Source organism: Drosophila pseudoobscura, chromosome 2, assembly GCF_009870125.1.
Source record: "Drosophila pseudoobscura strain MV-25-SWS-2005 chromosome 2, UCI_Dpse_MV25, whole genome shotgun sequence".
Taxonomy (NCBI): Eukaryota; Metazoa; Arthropoda; class Insecta; order Diptera; family Drosophilidae; genus Drosophila; species Drosophila pseudoobscura.
The window spans coordinates 30274780-30291415 of record NC_046679.1 but is presented as its reverse complement, the minus strand read 5'-3'; the positions used below and the strand labels follow the sequence as shown (position 1 = coordinate 30291415).

The window sequence follows — 16636 nt, the reverse complement described above, 5'->3', positions numbered from 1 at the left end:
CCATATACGAAATATCAGTTTACTAATCTTTTATGGTTCACCATCTCTTCGGTTGAAGAACTTTGCTCATTCTTCGAGTGGAAATCACTTGATTCAAGTTGCAAATCGTGATGTTTCAAGCAGATGAACTACATGTGAGAGTATATATGTCTCTCACACATATGTAAAACTAGTACATATAAGAACACCCAATCATTAATCTCTGCTTCGATCAGGCAGAGGAAAAAACTTCAAGATTCAATCAGTCATCAATCATGGATCGTTGCAGGGGCAAGAAACACCCCACTGGCCAAAACGACAGCTGCGCCATCGTATACAAAACTCTCGATAGAATCTTGAGCCGAGTCCTACATTTCCCCATAGAGATACTCAGATTATATGTAGGGTACGGCAAACATAAATCTCTCATGTCTTGTCGCCTTGGGACGCAAAGAAAGGAAAAGGAAATTCTCTTAAGCGGATTATCATGCAGTTTTCTGGTTCACTGAATCCTCATCGTATCCCTAAATGCAAATGCAAATCTTGCGGTAAAAGATATCAACGATCATTCAAGATAATTATTTTTATAAATTATTTCCAAATTTATTATACAATTCGTTTCTTTTATTTTTTGTTGTGTTTTAGGTAGAAAATACACTTCTTAGTTCTTAAACAAATTTGTTTGATAAATAAAGATAATATCTCGAGGGTTCTCTTGCTTATGGCTAATATGATACGTCGTACAGCACACATTTGCATAAGATTTACATTATGTATTCGCCGTACTTTGTACGGCTCCTATCATCGGATCGTCTGGAAAAACTTGTGATCTACTCGAATGTATTATTGGTTTTTTTCGAGTATTTCAGAGTTTTACCTTTTTATTTTGGAGAGATATTTTTCATAAATAGAAAGATGGGAAAGGGTCATATAAATATCATATAAATCCTGAGTTGTCCTAGATACACATGTCCTCTATAGATATTCTTCGAAATTTGCAGTTGAGGGCAGGGAGGAGCTGCGTTTTTATTTTCGGGCAGTGTTTTGGAGTCTGGAGAGTGAGATTTATGAGTAGAATAAAGCAATCAATACTTTTCCTGATTCTAGAGGGTTTGTAAGTCTATACAAAGGTTAATACTAAATGGAAGTACCAGCTCCTGCACTGCCTTCAACTGGTGCCTAAACTAAACCTAACTTACACATAATTTCGAGTGTTGAAACTGGGATGAATTCCGCATGTAATTGTTGGAAACTCATGCCAGTTTAAACGTCTGCTGAAACCTACAACTAATGTCATCGTAGCTGCCTTTTGTGGCCACGTAGGGGCCTGTACTATTGGGCCTTCTCCTTGGCCGCCTGGACGGCGCTCAGACCCAGGGTTAGATGATCGCCAGCGATGAGACCCGCTGCCCCTGGCTGGTGCGCATAGTTTCGTATTTGATGCAGAGAAATCAGCTGCGTGGGAAAGGCAGCGGCCGCCGCTGCCGCATTCTGCTGGTAGAGGTAGGCCGCGGTGGCCGCTGGTGCCCCACGATGCTGCTGAAGATGTGAGGGCGGCACGGTGGCGCTCAGTGGAGTAAAAGCCGAGGATCCAGGCCCAGGCGAGGGCTGCTGCTGCTGTTGTTGCTGTTGCAGGTGATGCTGTGGTGTCGTCTGCCGCAGGACGAGATCCTCGCCGGCGGGGTCTTCATGCGGACTGTGCGAGTGGCCGGGTGTGTCCGCCAGCCGCTGGTGGTGCTGCTGCAGCATATCCTGCTGCTGTTGCTGTTGTTGCTGCTGATGCTGCTGGAGCGTGGCAAAATTCGCGTACGTCTGGCCATTGGTCTGGGGCAGCTGCTGCTGTATGGCCTCTGCCAGCGATGCAGCCGCACTGTCTGCGCCCATCTTGGCCCAGTAGGCAGCATTCACATCATTCATCGCCTGGCGCTGCAGATTCAAACCAATTCCCCCCGATGGCACATGCTGCTGCACTGCAGCCACCTGACTGGAGTGCCGTTGCTGCTGTTTTTCCGCCTTCTCTGCATGCTTTTGCAGATGCTTCTGTAGGTACGTCTCCTGCGTGTAGGATTTCCCACACAGATTGCAAATGTGCGTCTTCAGGTGCTTGGAGTCCTTGTGCTTGGGTATGTGCTCCAACAGCGTCATCTCATCGGCAAAACATTTGTAGCAGGAGTTGCATTTGAAGGGTTTATCCGTTTGATGGCATCGCGAGTGCGACTGGAGGTTCGAGAGCTGCGAGAAGGCCTTGGGACAGCCGGCATGCCGGCATTTGTACGGTTTGTCCCCCGTGTGCGTCCTGATGTGCTGCTGCAGGTGCGACAGTTGCGTAAACTTTCGCTGGCAGATCTCGCAGCGGTAGGGTTTGATCCCCAAATGGATGCGCGTGTGCTGCGACAGATACGAGGAGTTGGCAAAGGATTTGCTGCACGAGGCGCATTTGTATGGCTTTGACTGGTCCCCGTCTCCTCCTCCACCACCTCCAGGTCCTCCGCCGCTGCCTCGGCGATCATCTTCTGGCGACGAGGCATTGCTGCCGCTGCTCATGAGCGGCCGTGGAGGCGATCTATTGGGATCGTACTGAAAGGAACGGTCAAGAATTAGGTCTAATTTTCTCTGCACTCCACCAAGACTCACCTTTTGCTCCTGCTGCTCGTGTGGCGTTGGCGGAGAGCTTGGCGCACTGTAGCTGGACTTTAGATGATGCTGCTGCTGCTGATGGTGATGCTGTTGCTGCTGTTGTTGTTGTTGCTGCTGCTGCTCTTGATGTGCCTGATGCTGCTGCTGCTGCTGCAACATCTCCTGCTGCTGCTGTTGCTGCTGCTGCTGTTGGTGGTGCACCAGGCCATTCTTCAGGCTGTAGTCCAGTCGCTCCACCACATTCTGACGAAACTCATTGATGTTGAATGGCTTGTAGTCATGGACCAGTTGTGCGGTGCGCAGATCCGCTGTGGTCAGGTGCGTGAGGGATCGCAGCTGGTCAATAGATCGATGGAGATAGTCACCGCTCGAGACGCCGTTCGGCGCCGTCGGCAATTCGGCCATAAGCGGCGGCTGATGGCCCCCAAGTGTCAGCGGGCGGTAGGCGATGGTGCGTGCGTCCAGCTTGGGGCAGAGCTCACCAACGATTGTGGGGCGAATCGACCGCCGACAGTCGACACTTGGAGCAGCGGACTCCGCTTACACAAGAGACTCAGCTCTACGCTTTCCTCTGGTGCGCTGTTGTGGGGTTTTTCTGCTGAAAGTACAGAAATATTGTAATTCTTGAATCTGAAATAATTGTCGACGCTGCAAAACTCGGAATAAACTACTTTTTCGATTCTCTACTTTGCTTCCCCTTACACTTTCGTACACTAATTTCTGCACATTAACATATTTATGCATGAATTAATTAATTGTTTGTGAATTAAAACGTGCACCGTGAAAGAGTTCTCTGTGTTGCCACACAAAAAACTTGCCACTGAAGCGCAAAAAGCTCGAAAATAATTGCTTCTGAACAATGCCAGAGGGGGGAAAAAGCGAAAATGAAAATTTTTCAACAGATCAACAAAAAAGGCGCTTGGGGCAACAAGTTTTCGTGGTGACAAGATGGAAAGCCAAATCCAAACCCGAATCTGAGTTCTCTTTTTCGGACAGGGAGCAAAAAAACGTCAGGGGCGCCAACGGAACGTGTCAACAACCTCGATGGATGGAAATTTATTGCAACTACAAGTTTAACACATTTCTGGGAGGTGGCAGGTGGGCAGGGAGGGGCAGCAACAATAAATGGACCAATAACATAAAAGAGGTGGAAAATAAATGGGAAATATGATTGGATGGGGTATCAAAATATCCCACGGGGAAATCTCCTATTGGAGAAGGACTATTCCTACTCTCACAACTGGTGAAGAAGGGTATACGAGTGTGGGGTATCTGTTAATCTAAGTATCATTAATCCATACATTTCAAAGCATTTTAATGGCACTCCATTACTTCAATTCCTTTCACTTTTAATGTATGTTTTTTTTATCAATTGTTACGCCCTTATCCAACCCCATCATATGACTTCTTTCTGACACTAATTTCCACCAGCATATCCATCATTGATAAATGAAATTTAATTGATTTTAAAACCCAATTTTTGATAATCCTTACACGTTTGCAAACCCCACAAAAAAACGGAATAAAAGCGGTGATACATATATTTCCCCACTTGTTGCATTTATAAAATCATAATAAAATGATCAACCTTGTTCTACATTTACATTTACACTTCCGCAAAATGTGCATACAAGTTACAAATAGCTCGAAATTTATTGTAGATGAAACGGAAATGGAAATGTAATTCGCATGGACTTCATAGAAGATAAGATATAAATCTAACAAAGGTCTCTACTCAAACTCCACTCTCAAGCAAATTGTAAGAAATTGGAATACAAAAAAAGTTCATTCTTCAAAAAAAAATTAAGGAATGAATGAAAAGAGAGATAAATGTTTTTCATACCAAGAAAGTAGAGGTATAGACTACCTTTTTCGAGCCAACAATTGCTATGGAATTACATTTACTGTTTTCTGTTTCTTTAAAATAAGAGTTGAAAATGTTTGAACGCTAATTTGTTAGCGACCTTTTGGTCGGGTGGGTGTTGACGTCAGAGGCAAATTGAGTTCTTTTCTTTTATTTTTTTGCGCGCTGGTCAAAAGAACCGGTTCTGATGTCGTTGCTGACGTTGGACAATGGTAGGGGAATGGAAGAGGAAACGGGATCGGGAGCAGAAGTTGAATCAGGAGTAGAAATGCAGTGGCAAAAGTGGAAGCAGAACAGTGGAAGGAGAAGCGGAATGTAAAAGGACGCGCTATTTGCTTGTTGCGCACAAAAAAAAAACGGGTGAAGGGAGACGGGGAAGCGGATTAAGGAAAATGTAAATACCCTATAAAGTGTTTGCTTTTGAAAACAATTGCAAAAAAGTGGCGTTCAACAAACAATGGGGAGGAGCAGGGAGAGAGAGTAAAGCAAACAACCTGATAATGCCCCAAAGACGCAGGCAAATCGGTCAGTCAGGCCCCAAAAAAAGCGAGGGAAAGAAGCAGCACGATGCCTAAAAAAGCATATAAATAAAATGGTATACACAAAAAATCCCCACACACACACCCGAACAAACTCACACAAAAAACGAATCAACGAAAATTAATTGAGCGCAAGCAGCTGAAAAACAAAAGAGAGCAGAAGAGCTAGAGCAAGGTATATTCAGAAGAAGGTTAAGTAGCAAGTGTTTGTTTTACTACACAAGATTATCGAGTGGGAGATTTCAAGTGTAATGCTGTGGGCGGAGAACAGAGAGACAACCATCTGCTTTACCTTCTCAGTCATACACCTTGATCCAGAGAAGCGCAAAAGAGCGAGCAAGAGCGCAACATAAACAAACGAGCTACCAGCCGGACATCGTGCAAACCGCAAAACGAACAAAAACGTTCTCTGGCTCTCTCGCTCTCTCTGCCTTGGTTGGGGGCGACATGTGTGCGAAAAAACAGCAAATATTTGATGAATACAAAAAAAGTAAAAGATAAAAAAAGACACGACACACACAAAAAAACCGCCACCACCGAATGAATGGAAACGAGCATAAAAACTCGGGCAGCGGGAGGGGCGGGGGAACGATGGACAAAAGGGACGGGACAAATATTTTTGCGGGAATAAAATTATTTTAACTTTAAGGTAATTATGGCATTTACTTAATCGTTTTGTGAGCAATTTAAAGCAGCGAACAATTCGGTTTACATGGGATTTCAGGGGGAAATTGGATTACATGGACCGGAGAATATTTGACCATCCAAATCAACTGTGGGGTAAATGAGATACTAATTTTCAATAAATATTTATTTCAAGAGCCTAAAATGGTATCTTAATGGTATCTAAAATTTTAAATATTAATTAAGTTACACATCCATACATCCATTGAACCACTTACACTATCTAGAATTCCCCCGTATTACATCCGGCCCACTGTGCAGCAAGCGCGGGAAACAGACTTGCAAACAAAAAAAGTGTTTTCTTTCCAATAAGGCAAATAAATAAAAGAAAGGCTCGTGGGAAAGTACTCACCAATTCGAAAAGGTCTTTTGTGTTCTGGGTTTTCTTATTGCTTTATGTTTTGTGGGCCAACTTTTGTTGATATTTTGGCCCGCGAGCACGTGTTCAGCTGCTGATTGTAGGTGGTTATTGCAGGAAGAGGGGGGTACGGTGGGTTCCTCCACACTCCTCCAATCTTTCACACAGGTATTTTAGGGAACAATTTGCTTGCGATTTTGCGGTATTTGACTTGTTGGATTAGACGCATTCGTGCACCTTTTTTACGTATTTTATAGATTCTACTTATTATGTTTTAAGTTTGCAAATTTCGCTTTTTTATATTCCTCTTCTTTTTGGTTTCTCTTCCACATACACCAACACACTTAAAACAGATTCCCGTGTGGCAACAAGAAAAAATGGCCGCGCACGCCAAAAATACACCAACACACACTCGCACAAGTCACTTTTTTCTGCACTTGTGCTTTTGCCCCTTTTTTATGATTTCGGGCTTTTTTTTGGCTTTTCGGACTTTTTTGGCGACCCGCCTTCTGCGATTAATTGCAATTACAATCGTTTTGGAGGAGGCGGTGGGTGGCGCGGCGTAAGCTTCGGTTACGCTTGTTTACATCAAGAGACGAACGCGGTGCAAAGCAGGAGCAACAAAAAACGGGACTCTGCTCGGTTCGGCGGCGAAAAAGAGAGTGGAAAAAAAATCACAACCGAAGCAAGTTTTTTCTGAAGCAGCTGAGCGAGAGGGTGGAATGATGTCGCTCTCCGCCGTTCTTCTCTCTCGCTTGCTCGCCTTATGAAAAAAGGCTTGTTTATGTTTTTTATGTGTGTACTTTTTGTCTCTTCTCTCTCACTCTTTTGCGCGCTCTCTCTTGTGTTTCGGCTATTCCGGTTTTTTGTTCCTCTGGCTCTCTCTCTGGCGCCTCTGATTTTTTTTGTTGCCCCAGCAAAGGGAAGCGGGAGGGAGGCGTACTCCTTTTTTTGAATACCGAATTTAATTGGGCCAAATGTTGGTTAAAGGAAACGCCAGGAAACGAACGAAAAGCAACGAATGAAAGATATCCATTGATTTGAGATCCTGTTGTGACCTGGAAGTGGATTACACTGGTATTTGAGCAACTTAAAGATATACATATTCGCACAAGATTCAAGTCAGAACTTACTGAGCTAGTTAAAATAGTTACCAACAGATTTGAACCGATTTTTTTTATTTTAATTCTGCGACCTTTTAACCCAGTACTGAAATGTATGCGAAACTTTTTCAAAGGTGTGAAATACACCATGCAAAGCAGGCTTTAGTTATACTACACATTTTTTTTTATTAATTTGTACAATCTATTTTGCTGTAACAAAGATATATTTAAAAGTAAATAAAAAATAGTATTAACTGCCTCAAATCTTAAAATATTTTGCAGTTGCTCAACACTGACTGTATCGGTATTTGCGGCCCTAATAGTGTTATGACATTAGACTTTGCTAACTTTGCGACCACAGGAAATACAGGCACAAATTAGGAAAATTCAAATACAAAGGAGTACATAACATTAGCCAGTCAAGCTGAAAATTGATTCATTAATCGGATAAAATTAAGTTGGCTTGGCTAAATGTTTTATATACATAGAAGTATAAGTAATATTCCACGGAATATCAAAAACGAGGAATATGTAAAATAAAACCTGAATTCGTCAGTATATTTACGGTATATTTTTAAAATGAGACGGTATACTTTGGTATATTTCTGAGGGTCGATAAATATTTTATCAGCGCACGTTGCCGCGTTTTTTTTTTAGCAATTTTTTTTAACAATGTCGGCACAATACCAAAAATTCCTGAAAGTACTTGAAAAGTGGCCAACGGACAAGACAAAAATTGGCAGGTAAATATCATCATCCACAACAAAAACACAACAGAAATGCGCGGGAATGTTCGTTTCTGGCGGCCAGTGGGGGGCGGCGATTGGGTGCCTTGTGGATTATCTAACAAATAAATGTGGCAAATGTCAACAAATAAATGGAGCAAGTGTCATTTGAATGCCAGTAGTTTCAGTCAGATGTAAAATTCTAGTTTCGAAAGATGTTACTGTGGGATTGTCTTAATAGATGTTGCCGCCATCCAGCAATTCAGGTTCCACAAAAGTTTCACGGCGGTGGGATCTGTCTGTGTGGATCGTTTGTTTCATGGTAACGATCGCGGCTTACATGGGGCCCATAGTTCTGCCGGTTTTGCACGCGTTTGGTTTGGTCGAGCTTCAAGTGTATTTTTCTTGCCTTCAAAAATGTCTTCAAAGTTTTCCTATCAGCTAATCCCAGAGGAATATCTCTTTGGAGATGGTGCAGAGGTCCAGTGAGTGGTGGAATCTAGGGATGGTCCTGAATTCTGGCTAAAAGATTTCCTTAGGCTGTAGCTTTCGCTCCTCTTTTTTCTCTGCGGTTTCCCATTACTTTTAGCTTCGATTTCTTTCCCAGGAATAGCCCCAACCCCTGCCCCAAACACCAGTCGTGCTGCTTGGAACGAACATCTGCCACAAAACCATACAAAGTTCCATTTGCTGCCTCTCCAATAAAACACTTTCTCTATCCTCTAATCCACATAAAAGGGATCTCGGGGAGCAGATTCGCAAACAAGTTACTCGATTCTCCACCAGCCTAAATAGCGAAGCGGACAAGGATCTGGACCGACAGATTGAGGCGCTGGAGCGGCTGTCGAACAACGTGTACGCCAAGAAGTATCCACGCAGCCACGAATCAACGGCCACTGGACTGACGGCCGCACAGTGCAGTCAGGTGTTGAGCTCCGAGTTCCTGCAGTATCTCAACGACGGAGCGGGCTCAAAGAAGAAATAACCATCATGCTCAAGCGCCTCCTAATCCCCACTAGAATAAGGCTAGAATATCTAAGACACAACACCAACACAGCAACAGCTGCCGCTCCTCCTACTGGCGCCGCTCCCCATGTGCCTGTACTCTGCGACATAGCCATCGAGTACTTGAAGGGGGCACCCGGCAGAACCTTCTTTGACATGACCTTCGGGGCAGGGGGTCACACGCGACGACTCCTCGATACCCTGCCCGATGCCAAAGTCTACGCCTTGGATCGGGACCCAGTGGCCTACCAGCTGGCGCAGGATCTGAGCGAAACGGAGGAATACAAGGGACGGATTATCCCTTTGCTCGGGAAATTCTCCGACATCCCACGACTCTTTGCGGAGCAGAACCTGGCCAAGAACTCGATTGATGGCATGCTCTTTGATTTCGGCTGCAGTTCCATGCAGTTCGATGAGGCGGCTCGGGGATTCTCCATCTCCCACGATGGGCCGCTAGACATGCGCATGGATGGGGGTCTCAGTGGCGGCCTGAGTGCCGCTGATGTTCTGGCCAAAGTTGACGAAGGAGATCTGGTCAAGATTCTGCGCATCTACGGCGAGGAAAAGGCAGCCAAAAAGATTGCCAGATACATAGTGGATGCCCGCAACGCAATGATCAAGATTGAGACGACGCGACAGCTGGCGAACCTCGTGGAGGATGCCCTCGACAGTGGCCCGCGCAAGGACAAGCTGCAGCGCCCGGCGCACTCGGCCACCAAGACGTTCCAGGCGCTGCGCATATTCGTGAACAACGAGCTCAACGAAATCAACTACGGCATGCTGCTGGCCAACGAAATGCTGCGCCTCGATGGTCGCCTGGTTACCATCACCTTTCACTCCCTGGAGGACACCATTGTCAAGCGGCACATCAATGGGCATGTCGTCGCTGGCGCAGCCAATCCCCTGCCCCTGAAGTACTCCAGTCACGAGCTCATCGATGATCCCGAAATGCTTCAATCCCTGAACGAAAAACACTGGCGGCAGCTCCATCGGCATGTCATTGTGCCAGACCCCGAAGAGGTCTCCCGGAATAGTCGCAGTCGTTCGGCCAAGCTGCGGGCAGCTGTTAAGATTAGTGCGCCCCAAGAGTTCTATGAGGAGAGCATAGAATAGGGGATAGCTTATCGGTCCAACCAATTAACACCTTGCTGATAAGGACTGGTTTCATGCTATTTACTGAGGTTCTCTTCTGTTTGCCTTCGTGCAGAATTGTTTGGGCTCTTTTTTTCTTTTTGTTTAGTCAGATTAGGAAAACGCTGTTAATTGTGGCAGGTACAAGTGTTCCGCCTTACAGTGGGTTGCATGCTAAAGATCGGGGTTAAAATATACGTGAAAAGCAAAAATATATTAAATATTTGTTGAAAATGCTTAGATCTTTTATAACTTGTTATGGAAACGGAATACTTGTACTTAATTTTTATAAGTATTTCTTGTTTTCGTGGTTTTTGGACCTCTTTCTTTTCAATTAACTTATTTCTCCCCTCATATCTTACCTATGCACATAGGTATTCACATATTTCTTAGCATGCTACCAATCGTTCCCATAGTAAACATTTCCCCATTTCGTAACACCTCAACAATCATTTCAAAAGTTCCCACCCCTCCAACGATAAGATTTGATATGGAAATTACTTTCGCAAACGACGTTCCTGGTAATCCATCTTATACCATGATTTCCTACTCCCTTTTGCGGTTTTTTTCCTTGTGTTGGAATGGATCATGTTGTGGCTCTTAGAGCCCCTGCACAGACGTCACATAATGGTGTTATTTACGGCTGGCAATCGAAAGATGTGACCCACGGAACCTGAAACCTACTAATCTACTACTAAAGGCGCTGATAAGCGGGTAGCGGGTGATAGGAGACGGAGAGCGAGAGCATGGCTTGATCCCAGAGTAGGGAGAGGCACCTGGAGCCTATAGATAGGACTGCCATTGGTGGCAGGCCGCTCAGTCGAGTTTCATTGCGAGAATCGATCGTATTGGCGTCGCTAGTGAGGCGTCAAAGTTGTTGGGTTCCCGGACTAAGAAACCTTGTGCGTTGTTTCAGCGGTGTTCAGCGGAGAGACGAGCCGGCTAGGAAGATGAGCAACGAGGCCAAGATCATATCGGGCACGGCCGTGGCCAAGTGAGTCCCAGAGAGATCCCTGAGAGATCATTCCACCAATCATTACGCCCTTTCTACTGCCAGAAATATACGCGAGGAGCTGCGCGGTGAGGTGACCTCCATGACGAGGCTGCTGCCAAAGTTCACGCCTGGACTGAGGATCGTTCAGGTGGGCGGACGCGAGGACTCCAATGTCTACATTCGCATGAAGGTCAAGGCGGCCACGGAGATTGGCATCGAGGCGGTCCACGTACAGCTGCCCCGCACCATCACCGAAGTGGACCTGCTCGATAAGGTGGGTTATCGATTTAGATTATGCAACGGGAAACGGAACCCAAAGAAATATTCATTTTGTAGATAAACGATCTGAACGACGACCCCCGAGTGCATGGCATCATCGTGCAGATGCCACTGGACTGCGATTCCCCCATCGATTCGCATCGCATCACGGACGCCGTGGCGCCCGAAAAGGATGTGGATGGCCTCCACACCGTCAACGAGGGTCGGCTGGCCATCGGGGATCTTGGCGGCTTCCTGCCCTGCACTCCCTGGGGCTGCATCGAGCTCATTCGTCGCGCAGGCGTGGAGATTTCTGGCGCCAGAGCCGTCGTCCTGGGTCGCAGCAAAATCGTGGGTACACCTGCCGCAGAGCTCTTGAAGTGGGCCCATGCCACGGTGACGGTGTGCCATTCGAAGACGCGTAACATCGAGGAGATCACAAGGAGTGCAGACATCCTAGTGGTGGGCATCGGCGTCGCCGAGATGGTCAAGGGATCGTGGATAAAGCCCGGTGCGGTGGTCATCGATTGTGGCATTAATGTGAAGCCAGGTGAGGAAGGACACCTTTTTTTTGAGGGGCTATGATGGGTTGTCTCTTCTGGATAAGTGTTTTATATACCTCATTAGATATTCCTCTTTAAATTTATGAATGTTTTTTCCTATAAGGATGGATCTCTATACCCTCCTAAACATAATGATTCAATCTATGCCTTCCCTTGGAATTTTCCTTTACCAAATGCATTTCTATCGTTGCCACTTGTTGATCAGTTTCCCCTGTATACCTTATCAGTGCGAATGACCCCGCAGTGACCCGCCCTGGGGGTCCACATCGACAGATAAGATGCATGATTCTGGATTACAATTTTGTTGCGGGTTTTAGTCTAGAAATAGCGCTCTATGGAAATCCATCGACTTCTTCTGGATTCCCATTCTAATCCCAGAAATCCTTTAATCCTCGTTTAGACCCTTCAAAGGCCAGCGGCAGCCGTCTGGTGGGCGACGTGGACTACGAAGAGGCGAAGAAGGTTGCTGGACATATCACACCCGTGCCTGGCGGCGTTGGACCCATGACCGTGGCCATGCTGATGAAGAACACCGTCCGTTCGGCGGCCAGGGCCCTGGATCGCCAGATGCGCACCCAATGGACACTGGAGCCGCTGCCATTGAAGCCCCTGAGGCCAGTACCCAGTGACATTGTGATTGCCCGCGGGCAGAAGCCCAAGGACATTGCTTTGCTGGCCAAGGAGATCGGCCTGGAGTCGCGCGAGGTGTCGCTGTATGGCAACAAAAAGGCCAAAATCTCGCTTTCGGTGCTCGATCGTCTGGCTGACAAGGAGGCGGGCAGCTATGTGGTGGTGGCGGGTATTACACCCACACCTTTGGGTGAGGGCAAGAGCACCTCATTGATGGGCCTCGTCCAGGCACTTGGCGCACATAAGAAGAGGAATGTAATCGCTGCCCTGCGACAACCCTCGCAGGGACCCACCTTTGGCATCAAGGGTGGCGCGGCGGGCGGCGGCTACGCCCAGGTCATACCCATGGAGGAGTTCAATCTCCATTTGACGGGCGATATTCATGCGGTGTCGGCGGCCAATAATCTGCTGGCCGCACAGCTGGACACGCGCATCTTCCACGAGTGCACGCAGAAGGACAAGGCACTGTATGAGCGCCTGGTGCCAAGGATCAAGGGTCAGCGCAAGTTCTCGCCCATCCAGCTGCGTCGCCTGAAGCGTCTGGGCATTGAGAAGACCGATCCGGATGCGCTGACAGAGGAGGAGTACGGTGCCTTTGCACGCCTGGACATCGACCCGGAGACGATCATGTGGGAGCGCGTGGTGGACATCAACGATCGATACCTCCGCTCCATTACGGTGGGCCAGTCTCCCACGGAAAAGGGCATCTCGCGCGAGACACGCTTCTCCATTGCGGTGGCCAGCGAGATCATGGCCGTGCTGGCGCTCTCCCGCTGCCTGAAGGACATGAAACATCGGCTCGCCGACATGGTGGTGGCTTTCGATAGATCGGGCAAGCCCGTGACCGCTGATGACCTGGGCGTGACTGGTGCTCTCGCTGTGCTCTTGAAGGACGCCCTGGAGCCGAATCTAATGCAGAGTCTGGAGGGTACTCCGGTGCTGGTGCATGCTGGACCCTTTGCCAACATCGCCCATGGCTGCAACTCCATCATCGCCGACGAGATTGGCCTCAAGCTGGTCGGCAAGGATGGTTTTGTGTGCACGGAGGCCGGCTTCGGCTCCGACATTGGCATGGAGAAGTTCTGCAACATCAAGTGCCGCACCTCCGGACGCAAGCCCAATGCTGTGGTCCTTGTGACCACCGTTCGGGCCATCAAAATGCATGGCGGCGGAGCGCCGGTCACTCCCGGAGCGCCCCTGAATAAGCAGTACACCGAGGAGAATCTGGAGCTGCTGGAGAAGGGTCTGCCTAATCTGCTGCAGCACATCGCCAATGGCCAGGCCTTCGGCATGCCAGTGGTTGTCTGCATCAATGTCCATGTCACCGATACCCAGGCGGAGCATGAACTCCTCAAGAGCGCCTCTCTGAAGGCTGGTGCATTTGCTGCCGTTGTGTCCACCCACTGGTCCGATGGTGGCGCCGGCGCTGTGGAGCTTGCGGATGCCGTGATCAAGGCCTGCGAAAAGGGAAACAACTTCAAGCTGCTCTATGATCTGGAATTGCCGCTGCTGGACAAGATGACGAAGATTGCGACGACCATGTACGGTGCTGGCAAGGTGGTGCTCTCGGCAAACGCCCAAGAGAAGGTCAAGCGATTGACAGAGGCGGTAAGTGCAACAATCCACTGAAGATGCTCCTTCAAAACACCTTCTGAGATACCTTTTTTTCCCCTCCAGGGCTTTGGCAATCTTCCCATCTGCATGTCCAAGACGTCGGGCTCCTTGAGCGGTGATGCCAAAATCAAGGGAGCCCCCAAGGGCTTCACACTGGACGTGGAGGATGTCTATGTCTCGGCTGGAGCTGGCTTTGTGGTGGCCATGTGCGGGGAGATTACCAAAATGCCAGGTCTCTCCACGCGCCCGGCCATCTATGACATTGATCTGAACACGGAGACGGGACAGATCGAGGGTCTATTCTAGGGAGAACTCTGTCAAAATCCAAGACATAGGATGTACGTTTGGATCCTGCATAACTCTTTTGCATTTGACTATAAAAATTCCAAGTTTTTCAAATGTACCGTTGTTTTTGTTGTGTCTCTGATACCGATATATGTATCTATATAACCGCGGCTTTTGTTTAAATTCAAAACCTATCACGTACATGTCTGTATATAAAATGATTTAGAAATAAGTTTTAAAAGTAAATATAAAGATGATTTTCAAGAAATCTCTACTCGATGCCTGTACAGATTTGATTAGTAATATTTGCTTTAGCTGTGAAAACTGCCTCAGGGATTTGCTTGAAGTCTTTCAACATCTGTCCTGCCTCGTTCGTCAACAGGAAACAGAGCACAGTAAAATTTTGGAAATATTTTTGGACAGCAAACAATAGTAAGACGGAATGGAGCGGAAACCCTTTCTGTTCAAACAGTATGAGTTGGGTATGGAGACCCTTTTCACATTTGAGGACGAGCGAATGGATAAGAAGTCCCATCCCATCAATGGGGAAGCCGCCTATCGGGACGCAGCTGGTAATACTCATCCGGTCATACGGCAGTTCATCTTGCGCGGGGGCATAGTCAACTATTTGGGAAAGGTTCTGCAGCAACGCTGGACGGATTGGCACAATCAGACCATGCAGGAGGATGCTGTCAATCTGGGGGAAGAGGAGGAGTACCAGAAGAACCGGACTGCTGCCAAGGAGAACCTCCACAAGGTGGTTCTGGAGCTGCACACAAAGCTGGCGGAGGCGCATCGTCACCTGAAGCGCGAGATGAACGATCTGTTCACCTATGTGATGGATAAGCACGAGCTGTGGAATTGCAAGGAGTACTTCAAGGTCAAAACGGTTCTAGAGCTGGCCAACAAGAATCTAATCAAATTTGCGCCCCCCAAATTAGGGGATTAGTGCCAACGCACGGACTTTCCGTTAAAACTGGTTCAATATTTTAGTTAATTAAAAAACAATACCATAAATTATTTGTAAAATGGTATCTCCACGCGTCCGGACTTGGTATTCACAGCCTCCCAGCAGGTGCAAGAGAAGGTCGAACGATCCATTTGATCCGTGTACAGCTTGCCGTCTAAGTGATCCATCTCGTGCTGGGCAATACGTGCGTTCCAGCCACTCAATATGAGATCATTTTGCTTGCTACTCTTGTCCAGGCCGCTAAGTTTCACTCCCTCGAAGCGTTCCACTTCCGCGGAAAAGCCGCGGACACTCATACAGCCCTCGGGATGTTTCAGTTTCGAGTAATTTGTCACCGTCAGCACGGGATTGATCATGACCTGCAAGTGGAGGGAGTTACAGATGGTAGTAAGGTTTATATTACACGCTTACGGTCAGTGGCAGCTCCGACATCTGACGCGCCTGGTATACGGCCTCTGGCATCTCCTTCTGCAGGCTCTTCTTGAACTCCATGGCGATGATTCTGAGGGAAACGCCAATCTGTGGCGCGGCTATACCTACACAGCTGTACTTCCGGAGTACCTTGACCATTTGCTCAACAATGGCTTCGATTTCGGGACCCTCGATGAGCTCCAGAGGCACGGCAGCCGCCTGTTGCCGGAGCACAGGATCTCCGATTTGTGTAAAGTGGTTGTAGGGCGGCAGATTGGTACGCTCCGTTGTCCACAGTTGTTGATACCATTTCCTAAATGATTGGGCAGAGGGCAGACCCGTGCTGAGGTTGCGGCGGGCTCCAATAATGGACTTATAAAGGTTTGCCGGTTGCCTAAGCAGCATTTTCGAGTAGATTTTAGTAAACAACAACAGCTGACCGCAGGGATGGATCGATACCGTTGTGAGCTTGTGAACCAGTTAATTTTATTAAGTTCTCCCAGCTGATAGAAAATACCAAAGTCGGTATTTTTTAGGTGCTCTCATCACTAGTCTCATTCAATGCACAAAAGTTGCGGCAGCACTAAATTTCATAACCTAGGGAAAAGGATATTATAGAATTCAGAAAATGTTTGTCATCCCAGGCTCCAATTAATGCAAAAACAATTTAGTCTCTGTTTTAAAGCTATTTCAACGATATTTTGCAGTTTATTGTCCTCCTACAGAGACCAAGAATAGGTATAAGGAGATAAATATTTACAAGATAATAATCATATGCATCTACATATGTATATTTATAAAACCTATCAATTTGAGAACATTTTTTTTATTAATTACGTTTTAAAAACAGTTTAGAAAACAGGACCTTCATATTAAATTAACGAAA

The 16636-nt window shown here is 47.1% G+C and overlaps 5 protein-coding genes across 9 annotated transcripts; 3 read left to right on the top strand and 2 right to left on the bottom strand.

Moving 5' to 3' along the window:
* Positions 1–842: 842 nt before the first annotated feature.
* Positions 843–7434, bottom strand: sqz (squeeze). 3 transcript variants are annotated; one of them, XM_033377239.1, is made up of 5 exons: positions 7195–7434; positions 6056–7119; positions 5922–5981; positions 2614–3211; positions 843–2556 (listed from the first exon to the last, which is right to left on the bottom strand). In XM_033377239.1, exons 4-5 carry the CDS (start codon positions 3019–3021, stop codon positions 1312–1314), a joined length of 1653 nt encoding a protein of 550 aa, XP_033233130.1. In that variant the 5' UTR covers positions 3022–3211; positions 5922–5981; positions 6056–7119; positions 7195–7434; the 3' UTR covers positions 843–1311. The 3 variants fall into 3 exon arrangements, with proteins under 3 accessions (XP_033233130.1, XP_033233128.1, XP_033233129.1); XM_033377237.1 differs by lacking the exon at positions 5922–5981 and having other exon boundaries at positions 2614–3214; XM_033377238.1 differs by lacking the exon at positions 5922–5981.
* Positions 7435–7770: 336 nt separating this feature from the next.
* On the top strand, positions 7771–10230 carry LOC13036434 (probable methyltransferase-like protein 15 homolog). 2 transcript variants are annotated; one of them, XM_003736880.3, is made up of 2 exons: positions 7771–7907; positions 8628–10230. In XM_003736880.3, exon 2 carries the CDS (start codon positions 8880–8882, stop codon positions 10005–10007), a length of 1128 nt encoding a protein of 375 aa, XP_003736928.2. In that variant the 5' UTR covers positions 7771–7907; positions 8628–8879; the 3' UTR covers positions 10008–10230. The 2 variants fall into 2 exon arrangements, with proteins under 2 accessions (XP_003736928.2, XP_033233131.1); XM_033377240.1 differs by lacking the exon at positions 7771–7907 and adding an exon at positions 8095–8211.
* On the top strand, positions 7815–14483 carry pug (pug C-1-tetrahydrofolate synthase, cytoplasmic). 2 transcript variants are annotated; one of them, XM_001359972.4, is made up of 6 exons: positions 7815–7907; positions 10942–11019; positions 11083–11293; positions 11356–11827; positions 12241–14078; positions 14148–14483. In XM_001359972.4, exons 1-6 carry the CDS (start codon positions 7837–7839, stop codon positions 14388–14390), a joined length of 2913 nt encoding a protein of 970 aa, XP_001360009.3. In that variant the 5' UTR covers positions 7815–7836; the 3' UTR covers positions 14391–14483. The 2 variants fall into 2 exon arrangements, with proteins under 2 accessions (XP_001360009.3, XP_033233132.1); XM_033377241.1 differs by lacking the exon at positions 7815–7907 and adding an exon at positions 8264–8369 and having other exon boundaries at positions 10964–11019.
* On the top strand, positions 14475–15389 carry LOC4803234 (uncharacterized). The gene is made up of 2 exons (XM_001359971.4): positions 14475–14610; positions 14752–15389. The coding sequence occupies exon 2, from the start codon at positions 14812–14814 to the stop codon at positions 15316–15318; it is 507 nt and encodes a 168-aa protein (XP_001360008.2). The 5' UTR covers positions 14475–14610; positions 14752–14811; the 3' UTR covers positions 15319–15389.
* LOC4803233 (peptide deformylase, mitochondrial) lies at positions 15334–16201 on the bottom strand. Its single transcript, XM_001359970.3, has 2 exons — positions 15751–16201; positions 15334–15698 (listed from the first exon to the last, which is right to left on the bottom strand). The coding sequence occupies exons 1-2, from the start codon at positions 16153–16155 to the stop codon at positions 15387–15389; spliced, it is 717 nt and encodes a 238-aa protein (XP_001360007.2). The 5' UTR covers positions 16156–16201; the 3' UTR covers positions 15334–15386.
* Between the last annotated feature and the right edge of the window lie 435 nt (positions 16202–16636).